At 43.9% G+C, this 25,335-nt stretch overlaps 1 protein-coding gene across 2 annotated transcripts in view; it reads right to left on the bottom strand.

Annotated features, from left to right (window-relative positions):
• Positions 1 to 8,475: 8,475 nt before the first annotated feature.
• Positions 8,476 to 25,335, bottom strand: part of SNAP47 (synaptosome associated protein 47) — a 33,463-nt gene continuing 16,603 nt past the window's right edge. For both annotated transcript variants that reach the window (XM_034759775.1, XM_034759776.1), the window contains 3 exons: positions 23,604 to 24,088; positions 18,946 to 19,082; positions 8,476 to 11,255 (listed from right to left, as the gene is read on the bottom strand). In XM_034759775.1, coding sequence (XP_034615666.1) covers positions 11,109 to 11,255; positions 18,946 to 19,082; positions 23,604 to 24,088 — 769 coding nt within the window. In that variant the 3' untranslated portion in view covers positions 8,476 to 11,108. The remainder of the gene's footprint in view (positions 11,256 to 18,945; positions 19,083 to 23,603; positions 24,089 to 25,335) is intronic.

The raw sequence follows: 25,335 nt of genomic DNA, 5'->3' as shown, positions 1-25,335 counted from the left end.
ATAGAGTTTAAGTTCAGAAGGGACCATTCCATCATCTAGTTTGACCTCCTGTATCTCACAGACCACAACCACCACCTAGAACCTGAACACTAAACCCAACTGAGTGAGTGTTAGCAGAATTCTGGGGCCTTACAATTTGGCTTCCCAGTGGAGGAGAAATCAGTGACATAGAGGGTGGGTATATTCTAAGTGTAACTTGCTTTTTACACACACACACACACACACACACACACACACACACACACACACACACACACACACACACACCAGTTCTGAAATGAGACGGTCAAACAGCACACCGGGCAACCCCTTCTTCTAGGAATCTCAGTCCAACACCAATGTCCAGTGAGCAACTCTGCCTCAAGAAATATTCAGAGCAGAGCCCAAGGCATAGACCGAAGTTTCCCATCACTCCATCTCTCCCAAAGCTGCCGAGTCTAGGCAAATCTACGTGTAACCCAAAATCCAACACCTCCACCTCATGGCTTCGCAAGAGTCAAAACTCCTTTGCACATGAAGAAAAAGAAATTGGAAGATTGTGTAACAGCGCCACCCACTGACACCTGCCACAACACACAGAAATTCTATCACTGCTCTCCACCCTTTTGAATTTCTTCCATTTATTTTAATTTTGCCTGGTAAATAAATCAGGTGAGCCAATGAACAACTCCTAGTATTTTTGCGAAGTAACACTGTGTTAATACAGCCACCTTTCAACACAAACCCTTCTCCTGGGAACTAGTTTTGCATTGAGTCGAACAATACATGAGAATCTCGTTAAATACCAGGGATACAGGAGTCTTTGCTAAGTGAGTGGAATGTCTTTCAGGGGCCATATATTTTGATTTCCCCGCCTTACGTAGACAGGTGCCAAAAAGTTGCATGAAGTTTGAGGAAAGAAGAAATGAAAAATAAACTCAGAAGAATGGTTGTTAAAGGGAAGGATGACCTTGCGGTTAAGGCATTAACTTGGGAATCAGGAAATCTGGGTTCAGTTCCTGGCTCTGGCATTGGCTTGTTGAGAGAGTTTGGACACGTCAATTCAACTTTCTGTCTCTCAGCTCGTCCTCTGTAAAATAGAGATGATTATTGTTTATATTGCAGTAGCACCTAGAGGCCTCAACTGATATTGATGCTCCATTATGCTAGGTACTGTACAAACACATAGTAAGAGAATTTCTGTCCCATACAGAATCTAAATAGACAAGGGATGTCCTATGACCCCCACTTTACTGATGGGAAACTGGGGCACAAAGTTCTTGTGGAAGATCGCACAAGGCGTCTGTGGCAAAGCTAGGAATTGAAATCAGCTCTCTAGAGCCATAGTTACTTCAAGTATAAGCCCATCCTTCTTCTCCCAGCAGTTAATACTTTCCTACCTCATTGGGGTGTTTGTGAAGCTTTGAGTTGATACAGTGAGATCATTGGGTGGGAAGTAGTATATAAATGCCAAGGACAGTATAAGTCAGATCCTGAAATTATAAGCAATAAGCAACAAATGACTAAACTGTTTAGGCTTTTAGCTATCTTTCCATTCATTGTACGAGTTGCAATACCCATATATCTTTGCCCAAACCGTCAGAGTAGGCAGTACACAATAATTAGTCTTCAACAAAAACTAGCTGGCTAATAACACAAGTTCCAACTTGGGGAAACAGTGTTTGAAGGTTTAAAAACAAAACAAAAACAACCTCCCCTCCCCCAACCTAGCGAATACAGGAATTTAAAATAGCACCAGGTGACGACTTTACACGATCAGTCGCTTGTGGCACAAACATCACCAGATTTCAGGTGCCGGTTATAGCTATATATATCTATGTGGGAAAATGGAGAATTGAATTGATGCCTTTGGTAGCACATGGCTATGGCAGAATTTACCATCAATGAACATCCTCTAGCAAGTGGTGAGGATACAGAGCTGGGGGACTCCCAGGAATCCCTGTCATTTATTTTCTTTCCTCCTCTCTCTTCTTCTTCCTTTCATCTAGTCTTTGTGTCTGAGGAAGGAGAAACCAGATGAGAAGTGGCATCTAACACATGAGATGTGCCATGGCCATGGGGGCTGGACTCCATGCTTCCAAGAGGAGAGTATGAAGGCTGAGGGTAAGAAACAGTTCTTCGCTCTTCTGTGACTCACAGAGTTCCTTGTTTCCTGTCACAGAGCCACAATACAGTCTGAGAGATGTAGTTCTTCATTACAGGACAGGAAGGACGGAATTATGGACAAAAGTACAACGCACAGGGTCTGATTCTCATTCACACTAACACCATTTGCGATCATAACTGTTAATCCCATGCTACACAAACAACTGAACATATTTCAAGGCCGGTCTACTCTCGAAGCACTACATTGGCGCAGTTGCAGAGATGCTGCTGTAGCGCGTCTGGTGAAGACGCTCTGTGCTGATCAGAGAGCGCTCTCCCATTGGCATAATGACTCCACCTCCGCGAGAGGCGGAAGTTATGTTGTCGGGAGAGCATCTCCCACCGACATAGCGTGGATGTGGACAGCGCTTAGGTCGCTGTAACTTGCGTCGCTTGTGGGTGTCTTTTTCACACCCCTGAGGGACGCAAGTTACTGTAACGTAAGCGGTAGTGTAGACCTACCCTAAGTTCACAGTAGAGAGCTGGAACATATTAAAATCAGCTCTGAACTGGAATCTCCTTCTCAAGTCTATGATGGAAAAATAGACTTGCAGCAGTATCACTTCCAATGGTCATGCAAGGTGTGCGTGTCTATCTGTCTCCTAGGAAGCGTCTAGTCAGACATGCTGAGTCCCAAGAAATGAAAGAACTAAAACATAGATTCTAAGGCCAGAAGGGACCACTGTGATCATCTAGTCTGACCTCGGGTATAATACAGGCCATAGGACTTCCCTGAATTAATTCCTCCTTGAGCTGGAGCAGATCTTTTAGAAAAAAAAACACCCAATCTTGATTTTAAAATTGCCAGTGATGGAGAATGTGCTGCAGTTCTTGGTAAGTTGTTCCAATGGTTAATTACCCCCACCTGTTAAAAATTTACACTTTATTTTCAGTCTGAATTTGTCGAACTTCGGCTTTCGCAGTCAGTCTGGAATAACCCAAGAAGAGGATCAAAACTGGCTGGCACTGAAGTCTGCTGAGTTAGTTGTGGGCTTCCCCAATCTGGAGACCTAGATTCTAAGCCTGGGGCGGCACTGACACGCTTTTGGACGAGGGGCAAATTGCGCAGATCGACATTTTCAAACTTGGGTGTCCAAATTTAGAAACCCCTCTAAGGGGGCTGATTTTCAGAGCTGGTCCTCTGAAAACATCCGTTGGGACAGGTGGTGGATTCTTCATCACTTGGAGTCTTTCAACCATACTTCTTGATTCTGATTCTAGATGCCTTTCTAAGAGAGACACTCTAGCAACAAAGTTATGCGCTACTTCCAGGAATTACTTGGGAAACTCTGAGTTATACTGGAAGTCAGACTTGAGGATCACAGTGGTCCCTTCTAGCCTTAAAACTGATGAGTCTGTGACAAACCAGAACATTTATTCAGACAACTGACTATGAATTTAGATACCTCACTTTAGGCACCGCCTGTGAGGATCCACAGGTCTTGAACCTGGGCCCGCAGGCCACTGCTGCATCCCCAACACCACCCGATGTCTCTACTAGTGACCAGAGAATTGGGAGCCCTAAGGCCTTACTCTCCCCATCCACAGGGACCTGACTGGAGGGGCTCCAAGGCCTCTGATTGGGCCGGGTACCTAATTTAAGCCAGAAGGAGACGCAGGAAGTTGTCTGTGCAGCAAGGTGGATACTGCCTTACTGCTGCTACAGACCCTGGCATTCGTTATCTGATCCCCAGTTTCATCCCTGGTTCCAGTCCCTCAACCCTGCCACCCTGGTTTCTGACTGCCCCGACCCTAGCCTACAGCTCTTTGGTGGCCGACTCAGCACTGACCTTCAACTTTAGCTCATTTCCTGATGACCTTGGCTCCTGACCTGCCCATTGGCCTCTGGATCCCGAACACCGTCCTGACCACCAGGCCAGACAGAGCACCCACGTCTGGCCTCCCACAGACCCCAACTGCCCTCAATCTCTCTGTGCCTTGGTTACACCATCTGTAGAAAGGAGACCACACCTTTGAAAAGTGCTCTGAGACGTGCAGCTGAAAGCTGCTATATTAACTGCCATTCATAGGGCAGTGGCACCTACAAGGCTCAGTCAAGGAGCAGAGCCCCATTGTGCTAAGCACCGTACATACATACACACACCCCCACAAGAAATACAACGTATATTTGTACATTAAAAAAATTACAAGTTTGTGGTTTGGTTTGGTTTTTAACTAGACCTTACAGGCAAGGGGATGGTCATTCCTAAAGCAGTCTAATGGATTCATTTCATAAGGAGTATTAGGGCCTGAAAGTTATTTTATTTAACACTGTTCCTTTTTCTGCCTCTGGCACATGGGGAGTTGGCAAGGCTGTAAGCGCTGAACGGAGGTGCCGTAATGGAAGGGAGACCTTGGCATCGCTACCTACCCGCAATTACCTTCCCTGTCTCTATCTGTGACTTCATGGCCGTAAACAACGTTCACCACCATATAAAGCATTAAATTAAAAACACATGCAACGTGGAACAAATCAGAACATTTCCGAGTAGGCTTCCCTCCCCCCACCACCCTCAAAACCGTCAGTCAACAGGACTACAGAATTAATTCTTCACAGACGCTCACACACTACGCTGATAGCCTCTTCGCTGCTCTAGATCAGTCCCACTCCAATAAACGTTCATGTTCTAAACCCCCAGGTGCCTGTAGACATGCTTAGGACAGAATGCTCAACTGAGGAACTGAAGGATAGTCTCAGCATTAAAGGTAGAAAAGATGGTCTAGTGGGCAGGGCACTAGAGTAGGCTGCAAAGGACCTCCGTTCAATTCCTCACTAAGCCTGATCTTTGGCAAGTCACTTGAACTATTATGTGCCGCCCTTTGACCTTCTGTAAAATGGGGATACTGGCTTCCCTATCTCACAGAGTGTGGTCGGTGAGGATAATACCCATTCATGGTTTCAAGGCCCACAGATACAATGCTCATGTAAGTACAAAGATAGGTCCTGCCTTAATTGTGTTATGGAAGCACTTACTCGTGTTATGGAAGCACTTACTCAAATGAGATTATTAATCTGTATTACCACAGCTCTTATGAGCCCCTGGTCAAAGACCATCGTGCTAGGTGCTGTACATGCAAAACAAAAAGCCCCAAGGAGCTTACAGACTAAATATAAGACAAGGGACAACAGATGGATACAGGCGGACGGGGGAGTATAAGGAAATGATGAGACAATATTGAACAGCGTGACAGGCAGTGTTCTCTGCACACCACCAACCCAACCGCCGACAAGTTTTTCGTAGGCTCCATTTTACTGGGCACTGCACAGTCCCATAGTAAGAGATCATGAGCTCTTCTGAGCAGAGACTGCCACTTTCTGCGCCGGTGACTGGTCATAAGCAACTCATCCAAGATCACACATGGAATCTCTGACAGTCAGAAATTAAATCCAGATCACCCATGTCCCAGTCCAATACCTTAACCACAAAATCATCCTTCCTCACTCCCAGCTGCTGACATTCTCTGAAGCAATCCGAGCCCTTCCCCACTTTCCCATTAGACACCAAGGCTTCCTCCTCTTCCCCTCGATGTCTCAAGACTGCTTTCTGCCTCAATTTCCTCCTTGAGCTCCTGCCATGACCCACTTCCCTAAAGCTTCTCTAGACAGAGTGTGGTCAGGAACCAGCCGCAAAGGAACTAGAACAAACCGGAATTTAAGATGAACTCTACTTCCCCGCTATGGGAAATACTCCCTCATTGCAGGGGATACCCCTACACCCCTTCCATTCATTACTTAAACCTCCAAGGTAACATCTTGATGGTTCAATGGCCAGCAGATAAGCTGTTATCTGAAAGGTTGGCGGGGGGGGAAAACGGACCGGTTTCCAGCAGCACAACTATTTCCTCTTGTAGGCGCTCAGATACCACAACATGGAGACGTCACCCCATCTGGAGAGGACACACGTCTAGTATGTAGGTGTCACAGCCATCTGGAAACCAGACAGCATAAAGGCGAAGCAGCTGGCTTAAAATTAAACCACCCACAGCAACCAGTTTGGACTGTTACACCATTAAGCAAACGCTGCTCCACTTAAAACAGGAGGCAGGTTAGCTGCAGTGTGAACCCAGGCGCACATTCCGTCTCCGGCGCCCTAGACCTCTCACAGCTGCACTCATGGCAAACTGGGCTCTGAGAAAGCACCTACCAGCCTTGTTCACGCTGGGCTCGTGAGCAACGTTACTATGGTCAAGAGAGCAGCCTGATGGATGAAGCCCAGCAGATCATTTGTGTGGAATTGACAGCTTCTGCCCACATCGTTAAGGGAACATTGAAACAACCCTGCTAGAGCAGAGAAACCATGCGCCCGGTCCAGACCCACTAGTACCCAGGCCTCGTGAGCTAGGCTAGCCAAGAGCTTTTACTTTACAAACACTAGCGGTTGAACTTACGATTAGGCCAAGTTACAAAATTATTTTTCTCCACCAGGCTGAGGTTTGACATAATCCACACACACGGCGGAAAGCAAGCGATGCTGCTGCCACGTTTTGCTATATTAAAAATGAATCAGGACAGTGATTTCAGCCAGTGCATCTCATAGCCAATGTTACCATACGCAGCCTTAACAGCTGTGGGCAGACTTACTCCATTTCCTTCTACGGAGAACAACTTGGTGTTCTCAGAGCGGGTAGCCTTGGAGACACAGCGAGCTGTTGTGAGGCTCTAATTAACTGCTTGCAAAACTCCTTGCGATCCCCAGATTATAAGTGTACAGTGCTGTGCTTATTACTGTAACATTTCATTGATTCCATAGAAGTAAAATTAGTTTCTACATGAAAGCCGCAGGGTGTGGATATATCCAGAAATCACTCAGTATGCCCAGGAACTTGAAAGTGGACTATTTATGCACCATGCAATTGTGTAGTGTTCGAAACGTGGTTTTAAAACCCGGCCGAAATAATACAGACTCTTTTTGAGACTGGAACCCTTATGGTTCAATTATTGTTCTCTATTTAGATTAGGGATTTGGGCTCCATCGTGTTTGGCATTGTACACTTAATAATAAAGTGTGTCTGGCCCAAATAGCTTACAATCTATACATATAAGGCACAACTTTTTAGAAATAATGTTTTAGACTATGTACAAAGGTTATTTCACTGAAGAATAAAAAAAAATACATTTCTTCTATGCATTGGATAGCTCAGTGGTTTGAACATTGGCCTGCTAAACCCAGGGTTGTGAGCTCAATCCTTGAGGGGGCCACTTAGGGATCTGGGGCAAAAAAATCTGTCTAGGGATTATTGGTCCTGCTTTGAGCAGGGGGTTGGACTAGATGATCTCCTGAGCAGGGCCGGCTCTAGCATTTCTGCCGCCCCACGCAAAAAAAAAAGAAAAAGAAAAAAAGCCGTGATCAGCGGCTGCAGTTTAGCGGCAGGTCCTTCGCTCCTAGAGGGAGTGAGGGACCTGCCGCCGCAGGTGCCGCCCCTCTCCCTTGGCCGCCCCAAGCACCTGCTTGTTAAGCTGGTGCCTGGAGTCGGCCCTGCTCCTGAGGTCCCTTCCAACCCGGATATTCTATTATTCTAATTTTTGAAAAAACAGTATTTATGTCCAACATAAAAGACCTCTCTCACTGCTGGCAATGATAGAAGCTCAAGCGGCTCTTTTGTTGTTAGAGTAGCAGAACCTGATCAATAGAAGATACTGTTCAAATAACTGAAAATTTGAGTACTGAGGCAGTTCTCTAGCCCACAGTCTAAGTATTCAAGAAGGTTCTGGGCATTACATCTGGGCAGAGCCTGCTTCTGGGACAGAATATTTGTGTACACACACACACACACACACACACACACACACACACACACAGCGCAGATTCCCCCAACTCCTTTGGATGGTCAGAAAGTGACCACGGCTGAACTCTGTATGGATTGTGGTTCATTGTCAGGTATTTTTGCTGTTCTTTGGGTAGGAAGGAAGAGACCTGCAGTAAAGTAAAAGCCTGAGGCTGTCTGAACAAGCTTGAGTGTTGCTTTAGGTATTACTAAGAAAGGTAGGAACTAGAGATTTCCAAACTGTGGTCTAAAGACAGCTGTGATACACAGAGCATTTGCAGGTGGTTGGAAGAGAGCTACTGCAAGGATGGAATTGAAATGCAGAACATGAGAAGAGTGTGATTGTCTCATTTGGAAGAAAGTCAACACATTTATTGCACTAAAGAGACCTAAATATACATCAATTACTTTCCCATGTAAGCAATCACTGTAGTTGCCACAGAGATGTTACGTGATTACAAGTGGGAGGGGAGGTGGCTGTAACTGGGTGGGCAGGCCTCCACAAGACACACAATTAGTGGTCCACTTGAGAAATCCCGGTACAAACAGAAAAAAAAAAAATCACTATTTCAAGATATTATTTTAATAAAAGTAAAGAACAAGTTACAGAATCAAAGTGAATTCCTGGCAGATGGAATTCAGCTAAACAGAAAATGTTCAGATCTAAAACTTTTTACTCTTATAATACTAGGGTGGGTTTTTTTGGCATGAACATGTTAGACCAAGGTAAACACACACATACAAACAGTAGTGAATTAAATGCTAAAGCATCGCAATAAGTTATGACAAAAAGAATGGTAAACTCCATCCAGTTAAGTGCAAATGTTATTTGTTTTTGGCAATCGTAGTTGGATTAATCAATCTTAGGAATCAGTTCTAAATCAGCACCAGGTCCAAATTTCTTCACACCAAAATGTGCATTTTGTGCAAAGTGTATTTCTAAACAAGTTTCATAAAATAAATCATCTTGTAAACATGTTTTCTCATCACATTAAGACAACAGTTACTTGGGATATTTCAAACTAAAATGGATGTGCTGATTTACTGTGTGATACATTCTTTATGTATATATTTCATATAGCCTAAACATTATTACATTCAGAAATACTGAACAAGACACCAATGCATGCCAGTAACAACTCAGATAGTGAATAAGTGACTTGCAGTGCAAAAATACAAGTCACTCAAAAATTAACCAGCTATTACATTGGAGAGATGTGCACTATATTGTTTTCAATACTATTATCTCTAGGTCATTTCCCATATACGGCTTCAATTTTAGTCCACATTACTCTGAAATGGAACAATCCCATGGCAGTTATCAGAGGGGTCCCCGGTTCAAAACTTCAGCATTTAAAAAGATTTTATCTGTAAAGTTACATGCTGACAATTCACTATCAGCTTATTATAAAACACTTTGAAATAATAAGGTTACAACAATTTTCTTTAAAGTAACTAGTGGGCTGTAGTAGAGAAAATGAAAAGGGTAGTGGTAAGCAGAAATGAATCCTCTTCAAGTTCTCTGCTACGGGCTACATACAGGCTATTTGGAACCTATTCTCGGCAATGGCTTTTAGGGTAGGAGAGAAAAGTATACGCTAAAGCGTGTTTAAGTGATGTAAGTTACATCTAGATTGTGAACTATGACTAAAATCAATGATAACAAAACAATAATATAGTTTAGGTACATTTTTTGCAGCCACTTCCTTTTATTTTTGAAAGACAATGAAGTAACCGTGTAAGACTGGCTTTGACAAGAAGTCTTGTCCCCACACATCTCATTATTTTTCCTTTAAATAACTGGAAGCGGGAGGGCTGTCCATCAGGTTAGTTTCCATTAATACCAAGAGGCGCACAAAGCATTTATAGCACTGATCAGGAGACACTCAAGCCATAGGTCTGCAGTAGAGCTACCAGGGTTTATGTGGTCCCCATGCAGCTCTGATGGAGTCTGTATCTGAGCAGTGCGGAGGGAACACCAATCACAAGTGTAGTCCTTGGAAAATGAAGGAATGCTAAGCCATTTATGGCCTCCCAGCATCCAGGAAGGGTTATGGAAATGATCTCTGTCATACCATGGAGAATCTGTGCCAAGCCATCGTCAGATTTCTGAAGAGCTAAAACCTTGTAAGGACTTCAGCCAACCAGAGACATCTTATTCCAAAAATCTCTTTATACGTAAGGGAGGCTCTTTATGTATACAAGGGACTCCACGTGCTTTCAGAACAGACTCATGTGCTTCAAATCATTTTAATGATAGTATAGTGAACAACTAATCCTCTACTGTACTTTTATTTCTACCACTGGTCATTCAGTATAAAAGACAAAGCAGCTGTAATTGAACATCAAAGGATCAAGAATTCCCTTTTGGAAAATGAAAGTCTCCGCTCTGCTTCAACACTTATTTTCAGTAAGCTACTTAAGTAGCAGGACACTTAGCCTGTGGCAACACTCAACTGCACTCCTCACCGAGTGCAAATCTCACTAATTCACAGACATGTCGTCTGTCTCCACTTGCTTGCCAAAGATTTCATAGCCGAAAGCTGTGGCAAGCTCTTGTAGCACTAAGACTTCATTACATAAAAGCTTTACTAGTACACTGTGCTAGGAATCTTAAAACTACATTTGTACAATAAGTGAACAAAGTTCTTTTATCGTTAACAATTAGGCTTGTTGACTCAATCACTGATTTGTAAAATTCAGCAACTTGTAGTGGGACGCCTGGTGCTTAGTGTGAACTGGCCAACTTCTACTCTACCACCATTTTTGGAGAGAACTTGCAAGAATTTTGGGGTGTAATTATCTGGTATAAAGACAATTCATTACCCCCTCATCTTCACTTATTTGTTACAGAAAAGTTACTTTTCAAAAGCAGTAACTTAGCACGTGTCATGGATGTCAACGCAGATGAAGTCACAGTATTTTATATTTAAGGATCTTTTGTAGCAGGGATTTCAGTCATTGTTTCCCCACAATTAACAGTTTAGGCCTTTTTAATTTTAAAATGCCTTTAAAAGTTATCCCAGTCTGGAAATGTTTCCACATTCCTTCCCCCTTACTCCCCGTCAAAGTTCCACAGCAACATTCAAGACAGTATTAGATATGGCTCCTGTACAATCAAAAAGGCTATAAATAGTCTGTTAAAGAAACAATTGCACAGTTCCTCTCGTTACCATCCTCGCTGGCTCATATGGGTGCTACGTTAGCTTCTTCATTCTGCGGTTCTGCTTGTCAATATTCAAAGTTGTCTGGTCTACAGAGGTGGAGATGACATCAAGAACTTCATCCTGTCTCTCCAGTTCTGTGTCTGTTTCTATGGCGAGGCTCTTAAGCTTCTTCAGTATCTGTCAGAAGAAGAGATCAAGAGCTTTCGGTGAATGACCTGGACAAACTTTTCAGTTATCTTCAGACGTGAAGAGCAATTGTAATATGCAAGTTTTAAATAATCAGCTCCTACGTCCATATGTCCAGCAAAACGACAGGGCTAAGATTTCCACCATTTAATATTACAATGCCCCAAAGTGGGCTAAGTGCCTGATGGGGCAAGCAGAGAGAATCTGTCCTGATAATCTAATTTTAGACATGATGCAAGTGGGGCTAGAACAACTGAAAGGACAGAGTGAGGGTTAGAGCAATAAGGTTACACCGTTTCTCAGTTTAGGCATTTGTGCTTCTAGCTGACTCAGTTATAACTGACTCACTTGTGAGCACTATGGAAGTAGAGAGTCTGCAGGAACCATTTGAATGAAGATAGGTAGTGGCTTGACAGATCAGCACTGAGAAGACATCCCACTGAGCAAAAGGTCCCAAGGTGGCTGCAGAAGAAGCGGACAAAGAGGGCACTAAAATGGGAATAGTCAGAGAAGCGAGAGAGGGGTCACACAGTACAGTGAAAGACTGTATTGAATACTTGGGTAAGAGTAGAGTTGAATAGGTCCTAGAAGGTAAAGGGACCAGCTGTTTAAGCATGATGCAGTGAAGAAGGGGGACATGCAGGGATCTGAAGGGGAAGGAGGGTAACATGGTCAGAAGCAGTGGAGCAGGATCATATTAGATAGATGGGAGGGGAAGAACGTGGGTGTCAGGGATGTCAGAGAGACTACTTTGGGGTCATCAAGATGGGAAATAACAGATACACTGACTGCTACACTATTCCAGGCTACAAGCAAGAGGCCCACACAAGCATTATATTACAAATAAACCAGTTAACACCACACTTAGCAAATTACCACTCCCTCATGTAACCATAAGCAAACACCCAGAGAGACTGCAAGGTAACTCCCAGCGATCCTGTTCTATGTAGTGTTTGGAAAAGCCCATGAGCATTGTTTTAGATAAGGAAGAAGCCTCTGAGGCTAGGTCTATACTACCCGCCTGAATCGGCGGGTAGAAATCGACCTCTCGGGGAATCAATCCCCGAATTGGCGCTCTTACTCCACCAGCGGAGGTGGTAGTAAGCGCCGCCGACAGAAAGCCGCAGAAGTCGATTTTGCCGCCGTCCTCACAGCGGGGTAAGTCGGCTGCGATACGTCGAATTCAGCTACGCTATTCACGTAGCTGAATTTGCGTATCTTAAATCGACTCCCCCCTGTAGTGTAGATGTACCCTGAGGTGAGTGTGAAAAAGCCAAATCAACACAAATTTAAGGCCAGGAAGGTCCATTAAGATAATCTACAATGACCCACTAGGCCTTTACCAGCTCTAATTTCTGTGATCACATATGGCTAACCCCCCAAATAGAGATCCAAATGGTGAAAGAGAAAACTAAACTTGTGTGAACCTAGTGTGAATCAAAGCCATTTGTCCAGCCTGGCTGATCTTCTGACAAGACTCAGCTACCTTTCCTGACAGATGTATAAGGAGGGGATTTGGAAAACCTGCCTCATATCACGGGGATGGAGAACTGCGCTTCTCAATTCCCCTCTACTAGAAAGTGGTTCCTTCTGCTGCCATGGTGGCCCATACACATCCTGATACTGTGTGCAACAACAGACCGTCACTACTCCCCTTGGCTATAACAGGTGTTTATCCACGCCATCATAACGGAATCTGTGGAAAGACCATTCTCTTCTCTTTAGGTCCTTTTATTCTGCTTATCGCCATGACATGGTGAGCACCTAGACAAGACATTCTTGTTTATGATTCTGCTGTTGATCCTTGTATGACACACTGTTAATTACTAAAGGATAAAACACGCCCGTGTGGTTTCTGTAGTAAAAAGAATAGTGAAGAGGAGGACAGTTGTTCTATTTTCTCTTCAAATACCTCGCACCACTTATGGAGGGATCTCAAAGCTCTTTACAAATATTAATTTATTAAGCCTCTCAACACTTCCAGGGAGATACTGTAGGTAAGGGACATGGAGGTCACTTCACCCACATCTTGGATCAAATGCAGCAGCTGTCTAGCAGTGTGCAGCTACACTACACATCAGTTGGGAACAGGAAATGAGGATTACTGTATCCAATTGGAACTAGAGGAGAAATTTACAGACATAAAATAACTACTCGAATTGGAGACTGGCTAGGGCCCGGGGGTTTTATAGATGGAGCTTTACGCTCCCCCAGCGCTCTTCGTAGATCACAAGTGGTCAGAAATTTAGTTTTACAGCTGATTGCAAAGATGGGCTCTCCAGCAGCACAGTGCCCCCAACTCCATGCTGGGGCACTGGCTTACTGGGGACGGAATTCCTCTATTGACTCACCACCACTTTCTGCAGCAACCAGGCATTCAAACAAAGATTCTTATTAATTTGTTAAGCATCAATGAGCTAAAGTATTGACCTGGCCTGACCCAGTTAGGTTGTGAAATCCATTGAGATCACAGCACAAGGCAGTGGGGCTGGTATGCCAAGTAGAGGCTCAAGCACATTTACAGATTAACAGGAGGTGGCACAAGAGAAGCCAGAAAGGAAAGAGAGACACTTTTCACTCCCCAGAAACACTAGTATTTAATAATATGGAGATATACCTATTTCATAGAACTAGAAGGGACCTTGAAAGGTCATCGAGTCCAGTCCCCTGCCTTCACAGCAGGACCAAGCACTGTCCCTGACAGTATCAGAGGGATAGCCGTGTTAGTCTGGATCTGTAAAAAGCTACAGAGGGTCCTGTGGCACCTTTAAGACTAACAGATGTATTGGAGCATAAGCTTTTGTGGGTGAATACGTCGCATGCGTGAATACGCAAGTGTCTGACGAAGTGGGTATTCACCCATGAACGCTTATGCTCCAATACATTTGTTAGTCTTAAAGGTGCCACAGGACTCTCTGTTGCTTTGTCCCTGACAGATTCTGCCCCCGGACTGAACTCAAAACCCTGGGTTTAGCAGGCCAATGCGCAAACCACTGAGCTATCCCTCCCCCCCTTTTACAAAATAAAATTGTGCAAAAGCAAACAGGTCTATAATAACATCTGGCTTATTATTAGTTTTAAACCTGATTAATTTTGATGTGCTCTAGATTAATTCAAATGGGCTTAAAATTTAAAATACCCAAGGAAGAACAATAGTTTCGAACAGAAGGCTTTTAAAATATGAACGCCACTAAAATGGAAATTCAGACAGCTACAGTGCTCGGTTCATTTTACCTGCCCATTAGGATCTGATTTGAAGATAAGGTGCTGATGTGGTTCCTGGTACAAACAAACAAACAAAACATTCGCAAGTGGCTCATTTTCATCCACTAATTTCCTTTGTCGGCATACTGAGAGTCTGGTAACAATTTGCTTAACCCTTTGCCTGCTAGCCGCATTGCAAATCCAAGTTGTGTGTGGGTGTAGTTTTCTTCGAAAGGTGGTCTGACATAGTTAAAATGCTGCATCTACTGCTGCCCACATAAAGATGGTTGGAAAGATTACTAGAGTCAGTAGTCTGGCCAAACCTTAAAAATGGTTACTATTTTTGTGGAGCAAAACAATGACAAGATGTCTAGTCATCAATGCACAAATTCTGCCAACCACTAAAAGATTGGATGCCTTCTGTGCCAAAACCTAATTTGGGCTGTGAATCAAGAGATGAAATCCCTCCTTTCTATTTACAACATGCTACCACACAACAGAGGCAATACTAAGGACTGAAGTTATAAAACATCTTTCCTGGCCACTTGCATTCAGAACGGATCAGTAAGATCAGTGGCCTCACAAGCAATCTCTTGCCTTTCCAACTCCAGCAGCAAGAGGAAGCCACTGGCTGCAACTCAGAAAAACTGGTTCAATTCCCAACCCTGCCACAGATTTCCTGTTGGGGACTTTGGGAAAGTCACTGAATCGGTCTGTGCCTTAGTTCCCCAACTGTAAAGTGAGGATAATAATATTTTACTTTCCCCAACCTTTATTTACTTAGATTGTCAACTTTTCAAGACAGAAGTGTCCCTTTCTAGGTGTCTGTACTGCACCTAGCAGAACTATATTATTCATTTGTATTATGGCAGAACATGCAGCCCAAGCCCTATTGTGGCAGGCACTATACAAACATAAAGAGTGTTCCTGTTCCAAAGAGCTTACAACAGGGCCCTGATCTTGGTTCAGGCCCTGTATTTGTAATGCAAATACCACCACCACCACGGTTGCGGTAACCTCTTTACAGCAGTGGGGAGGGATAGCTCAATGGTTTGAGCATTGACCTGCTAAACCCAGGGTTGTAAGTTCAACCCTTGAGGGTACCACTTAGGGATCTGGGGCAAAATCAGTACTTAGTCCTGCTAGTGAAGGCAGGGGGCTAGACTTGATGGCCTTTCAGGGTCCCTTCCAGTTCTAGGAGATATAATATATGGAGATATACCTTATTAAAGTAAGACATGAGACAAATTTGGTCAAACACTGCATCTAGGTATCCACCAGTAAAAATAAGCAAAACGCAGAAAGCGGCAGGTGTTAAGATGAACGCTCGCTGCTCTGATTTTGGCTTCCCTGAATTCCTCGAGGAGTCCACTCCACAGGCTCTGTGCCACAGAGGGGAGAGGCCTGACATCAGGGAAAGGATCTGTTTGCGTAAATGCATGTGCCCCTGATCCAGCAATGGCCCCTCCACTCAGTTCCTGCTCAGATAAATCTGAATCCTGGCATGTCTAAACGACATCCACGGGAACAGAAAGGCTACGGTATGTGGCTTGCCATAATACAGATTCAGAAGGCTGCTTTTATGGGGATCAGATGCACCCATTTGGGGCAGCTGTGAAATGGGGCCCCTGGCACGTGCATGTAACTGCACAGTACCTACGTCGTCAGACACAAGTCACATGTGCACTCAAGCAGTGTACACATGCAGCCAGTGGTTCAGACCTCACAAATCCTCTTCTGGGGCCTCCAGGGAGTCAGCGGAGTGCATCCTATGGCACAAAACTTGTGTCCTATACTCAGAAGTTAACAACCCGATTGCTAGAATAGGTACATTCGATAGCCCAGCAGGTGCATTCTGTCTGGAACATCTGACAGCAATCAAGAGATCAGTTTTACAGGATTTGCTGTACTGGTTATTTGTTTCTTCAGGCTTTAAGGCGTGTATAAGTTACAAATAGAGCTATTCCAGCACTCTGATACTGTGGCTGAATGGTCCCACAACTAAGCACTGCTTCTTTGACTTCATAACAGTTATGCTTTCCCAAGATGAAGTGTGAATGCAAGACAAAGGTAAATAAAGGCAGAGAAAAGTATCAGAGTGAAAAGACTAAACTAAACTAGAACAATCGTATGACCAAAGAGGCACTGAGAAGCCACTGGAAAGATACACAATGAAATCCATGGATTTTTCACAAATGCTATGGAAATTAATTTCTTTATATAGTATCATCTGCTATATGGGATATGCAAACTGCAGATGTAGTAAACACAAGGGTAATAGCTCCTTGGCAGGAAAGGTTTAACAGAGCGGAAATTAGAAAGCACTGAATTTATTTTGCCAAACCAAATCTAGTGAACAAAATCCCACTCCCCCTCCTCAACCACAATCCTTAAGCTAATATTATCGTATCCCTTCCCACACCCAATGACATTATGTCAGCCATGGTCAGCCGGTAGACAGCGACTCAGCCACAGACCACAGGAACTCAGTCGACTTCTTTCTGCAAATCTATAGCCCAGCTAATGGAACGCTGCCCACACAACCACAAAATGCTGTGTTTTAAACACGAACGCCTCATGGTGAAGTCCTGGCAAGTTCTTTCACTTAAGTACCCAATCACAATTCCAGACTATTAAGGGCTTCCGGCTCTAATGAAAGGTACTTAATATTCAGTTTGTTGAGTTGCTGCTACAAATGTGAGTAGCTTTGTGAAAGAACTTCACCTATGAATGTTTCTCCCCAGGCCTACCCTGTAGCTCAGATATTTCCCTGTTAATTATCCATTCCCCTCACAACTCTCCGACCCTAAGATGGTCTGTTGGTCTTACCCATTCCACAAAGAGCTCTACAAAGCCCTTCACAGTCCCTACAGTCCTTATTGGATACAGTAATCCTCATTTCCTGTTCCCAACTGATGTGTAGTGTAGCTGCACACTGCTAGACAGCTGCTGCATTTGATCCAAGATGTGGGTGAAGTGACCTCCATGTCCCTTACCTACAGAAAGCACGTGCTCGGTATTTCATACTCGGTATCCAGGTCTCTCAATTTGGGTACTTGAAAATGGAGGTCTCCAAAAATCAGACACTTTGGAAAAGCTTGGCTGGGTTTATTAGGAATATCAGAATGGCCCCTTGGGGCCAAAGGGGCTCTGCTGAACTTTGAAATGATTAGTGGGACTTTCTGTTTTAAAAAAGATCTCTAGTCTGTTTCCCTGCAAAGACAACCTTTCAACTGTCTGGGTTTCTGTTAAGTCTAACCTTACTTCTGACATCCGTGGGTTGCTAGCAGTGATTTTTGTTAACTATAATGTGGTTTTTTTGCACGGTTTTCATTTTTAGCCATCCTTAAAATGACTGCTGCGTACTTGCAAACTCAGGTCCAATTTAATTAAAAAGGGGGTTTGAGTCTGGAATAACGTGAGAGGAGGAGAATGAACAACTACAGGCTGAAGCGGAATAAGTGGCTCTTTCACACGATGCTATCACGAAACCACAAAAGCATCATTCAAGTGAGAGACAGGAAAAGGACAATGCCAGGAACACCCCCAATATATTCTTTACGAAATATTTGAAAGGGGCACAATCGGTTTGAAAGTCACACCTGTCTAAAAACGTCGGGTTCATTACAGATATAAGTAACACGCAAGTTAGTGAAAATACATTCCTTTGCTTTTCCAGGTTGTTTACTTTGACAGCACTCTGTGTATGGTCAGTCTCTCTGCGGCTGAAAAGGCTTCAACAACAGGAGAAAAATGTTTTATTTTATTTTTTTAAGGAATTTAAAACAAATTCAGGACCTAATATTTTAAGGCAGTTGTAGTAGACTGGAATTTTTTAAAAGTTAGCCTTTTTACTGCAACCTTGTCCCTGCCCCCACATTCATCTGTCCAATCCACCAGTTGGATCTTGTATCTAAACTGGACTGCGATCTCTCGGGGATAGGGTCTTTACCACCCACAGCACAATGGCTCCCCCAGATGTTACTGCAATACAGATAAATGATCGTTCAAAAAAAAATTCAAGTTGATGGCGTCTGTTTAAAGAGCTGTAAAACAGGGAAGGAGAAAGTACAAATGGACATAACGTGATCTGGAAAATCAGTACTGAAACATTTAATTTTCAGTGTAGAATGGAGGTGGCACGAGCGTGCGACTTTTCAATGAATCAAAATCCCAGAGCTATTTTCACCGTGATGACAAATCCCTGATTTCTCAACAAAATAAAACAAGGCAAAAACACCCCAAAACCCAATAAAAGGTGGTGGAAAGCACACTGGGGGTGGATTTGTTTTTATGTTCCTCCAGAGTTCCAGAGAAAGAGAGGATAAGACGACCTGGGCTATAGTAAATTAAGAGCTCTGTGTATAACACCTAGGGATGAACCCTGCTCCGCTTCAGAGTGTTCACGTTTAGGGGGAGGGCACAAGGAAAGGGCTTTGGTATATGCTGCTTTAACCTGGGCTCCTCTTGACAGTACCTGTTTAAGTTCTTGAGTTTCTGACTCAGACATGATTTGTTTTTGCTTTTGCAGCTGAGCCTGCCCACCTCCACCTCCACCTCCGCCTCCTTCCGATGAGGATCCAGGTTGCACCACGCTTACTATGCGGCCTGTGGCTGTAAAGAGAAATTCAGACAGTCATTCAGTGACATCTGCTGGACCAGGTGGAGAATGCAGGAGGTAAGACCAAGTGAAGTGCTTTATGCTTTGCACAGTGGAGGCTTCTGTTGAGATGCAAGAGGAACTTAAATGAGAATCATCACATTTAATGGGGGGAGGGATAACTCAGTGGTTTGAGCATTGGCCTGCTAAACCTAGGGTTGTGAGTTCAATCCTTGAGGGGGCCACTTAGAGAACAGAGGTAAAAATCTGTCTGGGGATTGGCCCTGCTTTGAGCAGGGGGTTGGACTAGATGACCTCCTGAGGTCCCTTCCAACCCTGATATTTTATGATTCTATGACTCTCCCTCTGAAATAAAATCCATTATCTATGTAACACATCAGAGATCATGCAACAGTCATAACTACACAAACAACTTCTCAGGCTAGCCTGCAGAACGTAGCAACTGGAAGGCCTGCGGTGCCCCGGACAAGCTACTTAGTACCAGGGGGCCAATTGCTAAAAGGTTAATTTTGGACCCCAAGCAGCCATTTGAAGCAGACGACACGTCGGAAGCAAGGTGTTTGTTCCGTACAGGAAAAACGTAGGCTCTTTTTCTGCTTCCCCTTCACACATTAGTCAATTCAATTTGCAAAACACAGCTTGCTCTGGAGAACACCTGTGAATCCTGTCAGCTAGCCTCGGAACAAAAGGGCAATACTGACGCTAACAGCGCGCACAGAGCTAATCAGTGCAGCAGCACGGATTTGACTTCTGAAGCAGCACGCCACCTGTCCTTTATTTAAAGCACCGGCTCCTATTGCAATATCTGATACCTCCTGTCCCAGAGAAGTGCTACGATTAAAGGCCATTATTTGTAATACAGATTGTCTCGGGTGTTTAGCACCAACCGTATTTACGTATCAAGACACTCCAAACATCCCAGAAGTAGTCCCACTTAAAGGGGCACTGAACATCGAAGGAAGCTGCCACTGCCTGCTATCGCACAGCCTGACCTAACACGGCACAGTGACAACAGCTGCTGGAGACATCAGGACAGAAAGTAAATAAGTCGGAAGCTGGAGCTCGCTCTGGATCCAAAGAACTGGTGCCAAGCTGGCTGGCCGCCTGACAGCACATACGCTACTACTTTGGATAGCGTTACTTCTTAATGAAAAAGGAGACAAAAGCTAAACTAAAAATACAAAAACCTAAATCCCTCGCATGTAATTACTGCAAACTCATAATCCCCTGGAATTATTTGGTTATCAGTCTGTCTGTTATTGGACTCAGACAATCAAGCTTTAAGACAAGCAAGTCATTCACTGTGCTAGTACTACTCTGTCCAACTTCCTCTTGAATCCTCTGAGCCACTAAGTATCAAACACTATTTTTTTTTTAAAATACTGTTTGTAGTAAACTACTATTGCAATCTTGTGTAAAGGAACATGGGAAAAAAGGAACATGGTTAGACAAGATTCTTTGTGTCTCTTACCAATTGAGTGCCATTTAAAACTAGTTAATCCATTAGAATAGTCATATTCAGTATTCATTCACTAGTTAATTCACTGGGAAATATACTCGGCCCTGTTTCTCTTGATGAAAAGAGAAATAGGAAAGGACATGATAAAAGGTACACGAAATAATGAATGGGATACAGGAGGAGATTGGGCAGATTTTATTTACTTAATAAAAAGGAGATTAAATTAAATTGAAAGGCAGCAACATTTAAAGATGAGAAATGGAAATATGTTTTCTTCTCCCAAACCACAACTGGCCCAGGGACCTCATTGCCACGAGGTATCGTTGAGGTCAAGAGCTTAGCAGGCCTCAAAAAAGTATTGGACATTCATATGGATATCAAGACATTCGTATAGATAACTATCCTTAGAATAGTAAGGATTAACAATTCAGGAGTTTTGGAAGGGATGTAAAACTCTCATGCTGCAGGACATAAGCCAACCTCTAACTATTGGGGGTCAGGAGGACACTTTCCCTGGGGGTAGCTACCCCATAACTGTGTACTGTTGGATTTTTGGTACATTTCTCTGAAGTAGCTATTACTGGTCAGATAGTCTAAGGGTCTGATCCAGTCCGGCAAAACCTCTCTTACACTAAGGCACAAGAACTAGATAATTGTAGGCTATTGAACACCCTGTATGGGTTTGTCCAACAGGCTAAAGCTAGTAAGCAAATCCAAGGCAATTGGACAATTGGTTTCAAGCAAACTAGAAGATACAGAATGCTTCAGTGAGGATTGTACTTGAACCCAAGTCAAAACTGTGAGGAAAATATACCTTCTAGATACATATATATGTATGAATGAATGCGAAGCATGCATAGTTTCTGCCTCTTTCATTGGGAAATTATATTCAGGTGATGTATTAAAATGGCAGTGTTCTGTCAAAGCCACGGGAATGCCATGGGTTAGCATCTGCTGTTACAGAAAGTCTCAAATGTAAAGACAACTGTACAAAAGATTATCTGTGTCTTTTAGTTCATGAATCAGAATTCAGGGTCCGGAATTTTTTTTTTTTTCCCTTTAGAAAAATCCATGTTTCCACCAGAGGTATGGAAAAAACCCACAGGTTAAAATGCAGTCAGTGACTGCCATCTTGTGGCAACAATATGTCACTGACACTGGATCTACAGAATGAACAAACAAGGGAAAGAAGTTTTGGTGGAGTCACAGACGTCACGATTTCCACAACCTCCAGTTTCTTCTATTGGTGTTTCCAACTTAAACAGTAAAAATGCAGGTGGGGATAGGACAGCAACATCCTTGACTCACTGACTCAGCTGCAAACAGAGCAGCGCAGTGAGAAACGAAGCAAAATAAGGCTTTATAACCAATTATTTTATGTAACAAGCATTAAGTCTATCAGGAACTGAGCACCAATTTGCCTGGATAACTCGGTGCTTGGAAATCAGCAGGTTGTTTTTCCTCTAAGTTGTTGTGCTTACATTTTAGTGCCAAGTGCCTAAGAGTTATTTCCTTAAAAATTAACAAGCTTTTCCAAGCCCCGGTCCTTGAAGACTGGTCAACAAGAGAACATTTTGTCCCTGCTGAAATCCAATTTTAGTTCGGTGCATAGAAAGTATGTTGGTTTCATCTATTCTTTTGCCAGGTCAGCTTTCTATTGCTGTTCAAATTTGTAAATGCACTGGGAATGTATCTTTTTAACTGGTTTGTTCCTCAGTCAACTGCCCATTAAAAAAAAAAAATCCATCCATATCTCAGTACCAGTGTTGTCCTGCCACCTCTCACCATGATATCTGAGGGCCTTCCAGGTTAGCATGGCAGTAGTGAAATCCCTACTGGACTTCAAGGGAACACTAGCTCTTCTCCCATTAGGGGTTACAGAAAACGGTGCTTGCAGATTTTTTTTTTTTTTTTTTTTGGAGGGGGTGGGGGAAGGAGAATAGGGATAGTGAATTTCATTCTGGTTGCATCTGAAGAAGTGAGGTTCTTACCCACGAAAGCTTATGCTCCCAGTACTTCTGCTAGTCTCAAAGGTGCCACAGGACCCTCTGTTGCTTTTTACAGATTCAGACTAACACGGCTACCCCTCTGATACTTCATTCTGGTTGTGATGGAAAGGTTTTTAACCTTTCAGCATATCCTTAAAATGGCCATACTAGGGATTCATCTACTCTCCTCTAGAACCAGTGGGTTCTCGTGCACAAATAATACGGTTTTAAAAACAAATTACCTGGTATGGGAGCTGGGAGTACTAGGCCTCTGCTGCAATTTTAATTATTATTAATAGCATGTCTGTTGCAGTTGGTGTTTAACACCTTGGTCATTTTAAATCACGCTGGGATGAAAGTCAGCAGTTTTAAACAGGCTGTGATTAACTCAATGACAGGTTCAGTTCAGAGCTACCGCTAGCTGTCATCAGCCACAAGGAAAAGAGCGATGACACACGACTCAAGCATGTGAGGGGTGGGGAGAGAAAGGGTGTGGATCTCAAAAGACCACTGTCAAAAGACAGGCACAAAATCCAATAGGGGCAAGAGAGCAAAGAGGTACTTAAAATGGAGGCAGGAACCTGAAGGAAACTCAAATCTAAACTAATCATTTTCAGAAGCAATTACTATGTTTGGGTAACTCAGCTTCGGAGGGCCCAACTTGAGAGAGTGCTCAGCACTTTCTGAAAATCAGGCCCCTTTAAGATGTCTCAAGTTGGGCTCTTGCCGGGGGAGGAGAGACTCAAGGTACCCATAGTTACTGATTGCTTTTGAAAATGTAGGCCTCGTGATGTACAGCCAAACCCTGGCAAAATTATGTTCAAGCTGGTAGGGAAATGCTTATCCCAGGTACCTGTCACTAGTGATGATAGATAATATTGCTCTCTTACTGTCAAAGGTTTCCTTTTATCATTTGCGTGGTCTCATCATCATTAGATTATTAAGGCAAGGAAGAGGATTTGCACTGTAAAACCTGCACAGTTTTCTTCCAGATTTTGTGAAATGTTGAAAACAGTTGCTACTAATGAACCAGCTTCGTGACTGATCGCTTCATTTCTGTCACTTACCTGCTTGCCAAATGGAATTGCCCAGATCTGCCTGAGGAGATTTCCTTGCACCGGCAAATCCCAGTGCATCTTCCAAAAACTGTATTTTCTTGCTAAACTGCATCTCCAAGATTGGGATTGCTTCTGGCATCTTTGCTGACAACAGCTTGTAAGAGATGTCTGGCTTCCCAATAAACCTCTGACGGATGCTGATCTCGTATGGTGTATGAACTTTGATATCATCTACATCTTTCAATTCAAACCGGTGAATGACCTGAGAATTGCAGTCACTGATTTCCAGGCCAGAAACCAGAAGCGTGAATTTTCCTGGCATGACGTTAGAATTCGTTCCGAGGGTGATGATAACTGGAATTCTGATTAGGACTCCTTCCTGGTTCTTTGACCCTGAAATCGCGGCTTCTTCCTTTGGCTTTGCTTCCAATGGCCCTTTCCAGAGTTTGCCACGGAATGGCCACCAAGAAGGCGATTCAAGTTCCGTCAACAACCTAATGGGGAAGAGATGATATAAAAAGAGTGAAATCAAGCAGGAAGTCCCCACCATCCTCCTACCTCTGAACAAATTGTCTTTCTTGATTAAGAAATAAACACTTGAAAATGAACTCTTCGTTCCTATAATCATTTAAAAAAAAAAAAAAAAACCACTTTGCACTTCTAAAGCATATTGCATCCAGAGATCTCAAAGCACTTTAGAAGTAGTAGGGAGAAACCCCAGCACCCCACTTGTTAAAGCCAGGGGAAAAAGTGACTCATTCAAGCAAATCCATGTCAGAGCTGGGAACCAAAACTCGGAATCAAATCCTCTATTTTCACCATGAATACGTGCCAGATGATCAAATTTATTATTTGTTACCTGGGCACTGAGGACACACTGTGGTGTGCGCACACATTTGGAACTTACTCATGGGGGAAATATGAGGGCTGATGTCCCTTGGGCGTTTTCCGTCAGTGTCAGAAGCAATGCCACACAGAGGATTTTGGGGGCTAGGAGCAAAACATGAATTGAGCCTCCCCACTTCCCCCAAAAAAATGACCACTAGGGAGAGGCCCAAAGGGGGTGGGGGAAGGTTGGAGAGTGAGCCCATCCCGCATTCACTCTGCTGAGGCCAGCCCAGCTCCCTGCTCTGAGTGTTGCAACCTGGTTCACGGGGTCACAGCTTGACTCGGGGTCGCCAGGCCAAACCCGAGTGGTATTGCGACCCTGTGAACCAGGCTGCAATACTACTTGGTCTGGCGCCCTCTCTAATAGGGGGCCTATTTAATCCATCCCCCCAACCCCGAAGACCAAACTGAAAAGTCTACAGGTCAACCGAAAGCAGAATTGGCATCTTTACAAGAAAACTGTTTTACTTTGGATGTTACTTAGTAGTAGACCAGGGATCGGCAACCTTTGGCACGTGGCCTGTCAGGGAAATCCGCTGGCGGGCTGGGCCAGTTTGTTTATGGGCAATGTCCGCAGGTTTGGCTGATCGCAGCTCCCGCTGGCCGCAGTTCACCGTTCCAGGCCAATGGGGGCTGCGGGAAGCTGCGCGGGCCGAGGGATGTGCTGGCCGCCGCTTCCTGCGGCCCCCATTGGCCTGGAACGGTGAACCGTGGCCAGCGGGAGCTGCCATTGGCCAAACCTGCGGACGCTGCAGGTAAACAAACCAGCCCGGCCCGCCAGCGGATTTCCCTGACGGGCCGCGTGCCAAAGGTTGCCGATCCCTGTAGTAGACGCTTAGTTATTAATGTGATT

The sequence above is a fragment of the Trachemys scripta genome, chromosome 2 (assembly GCF_013100865.1).
Source record: "Trachemys scripta elegans isolate TJP31775 chromosome 2, CAS_Tse_1.0, whole genome shotgun sequence".
NCBI classification, from domain to species: domain Eukaryota; kingdom Metazoa; phylum Chordata; order Testudines; family Emydidae; genus Trachemys; species Trachemys scripta.
The sequence above is the reverse complement of the archived record's forward strand: the minus strand, read 5'-3'. Positions and strand labels throughout refer to the sequence as shown.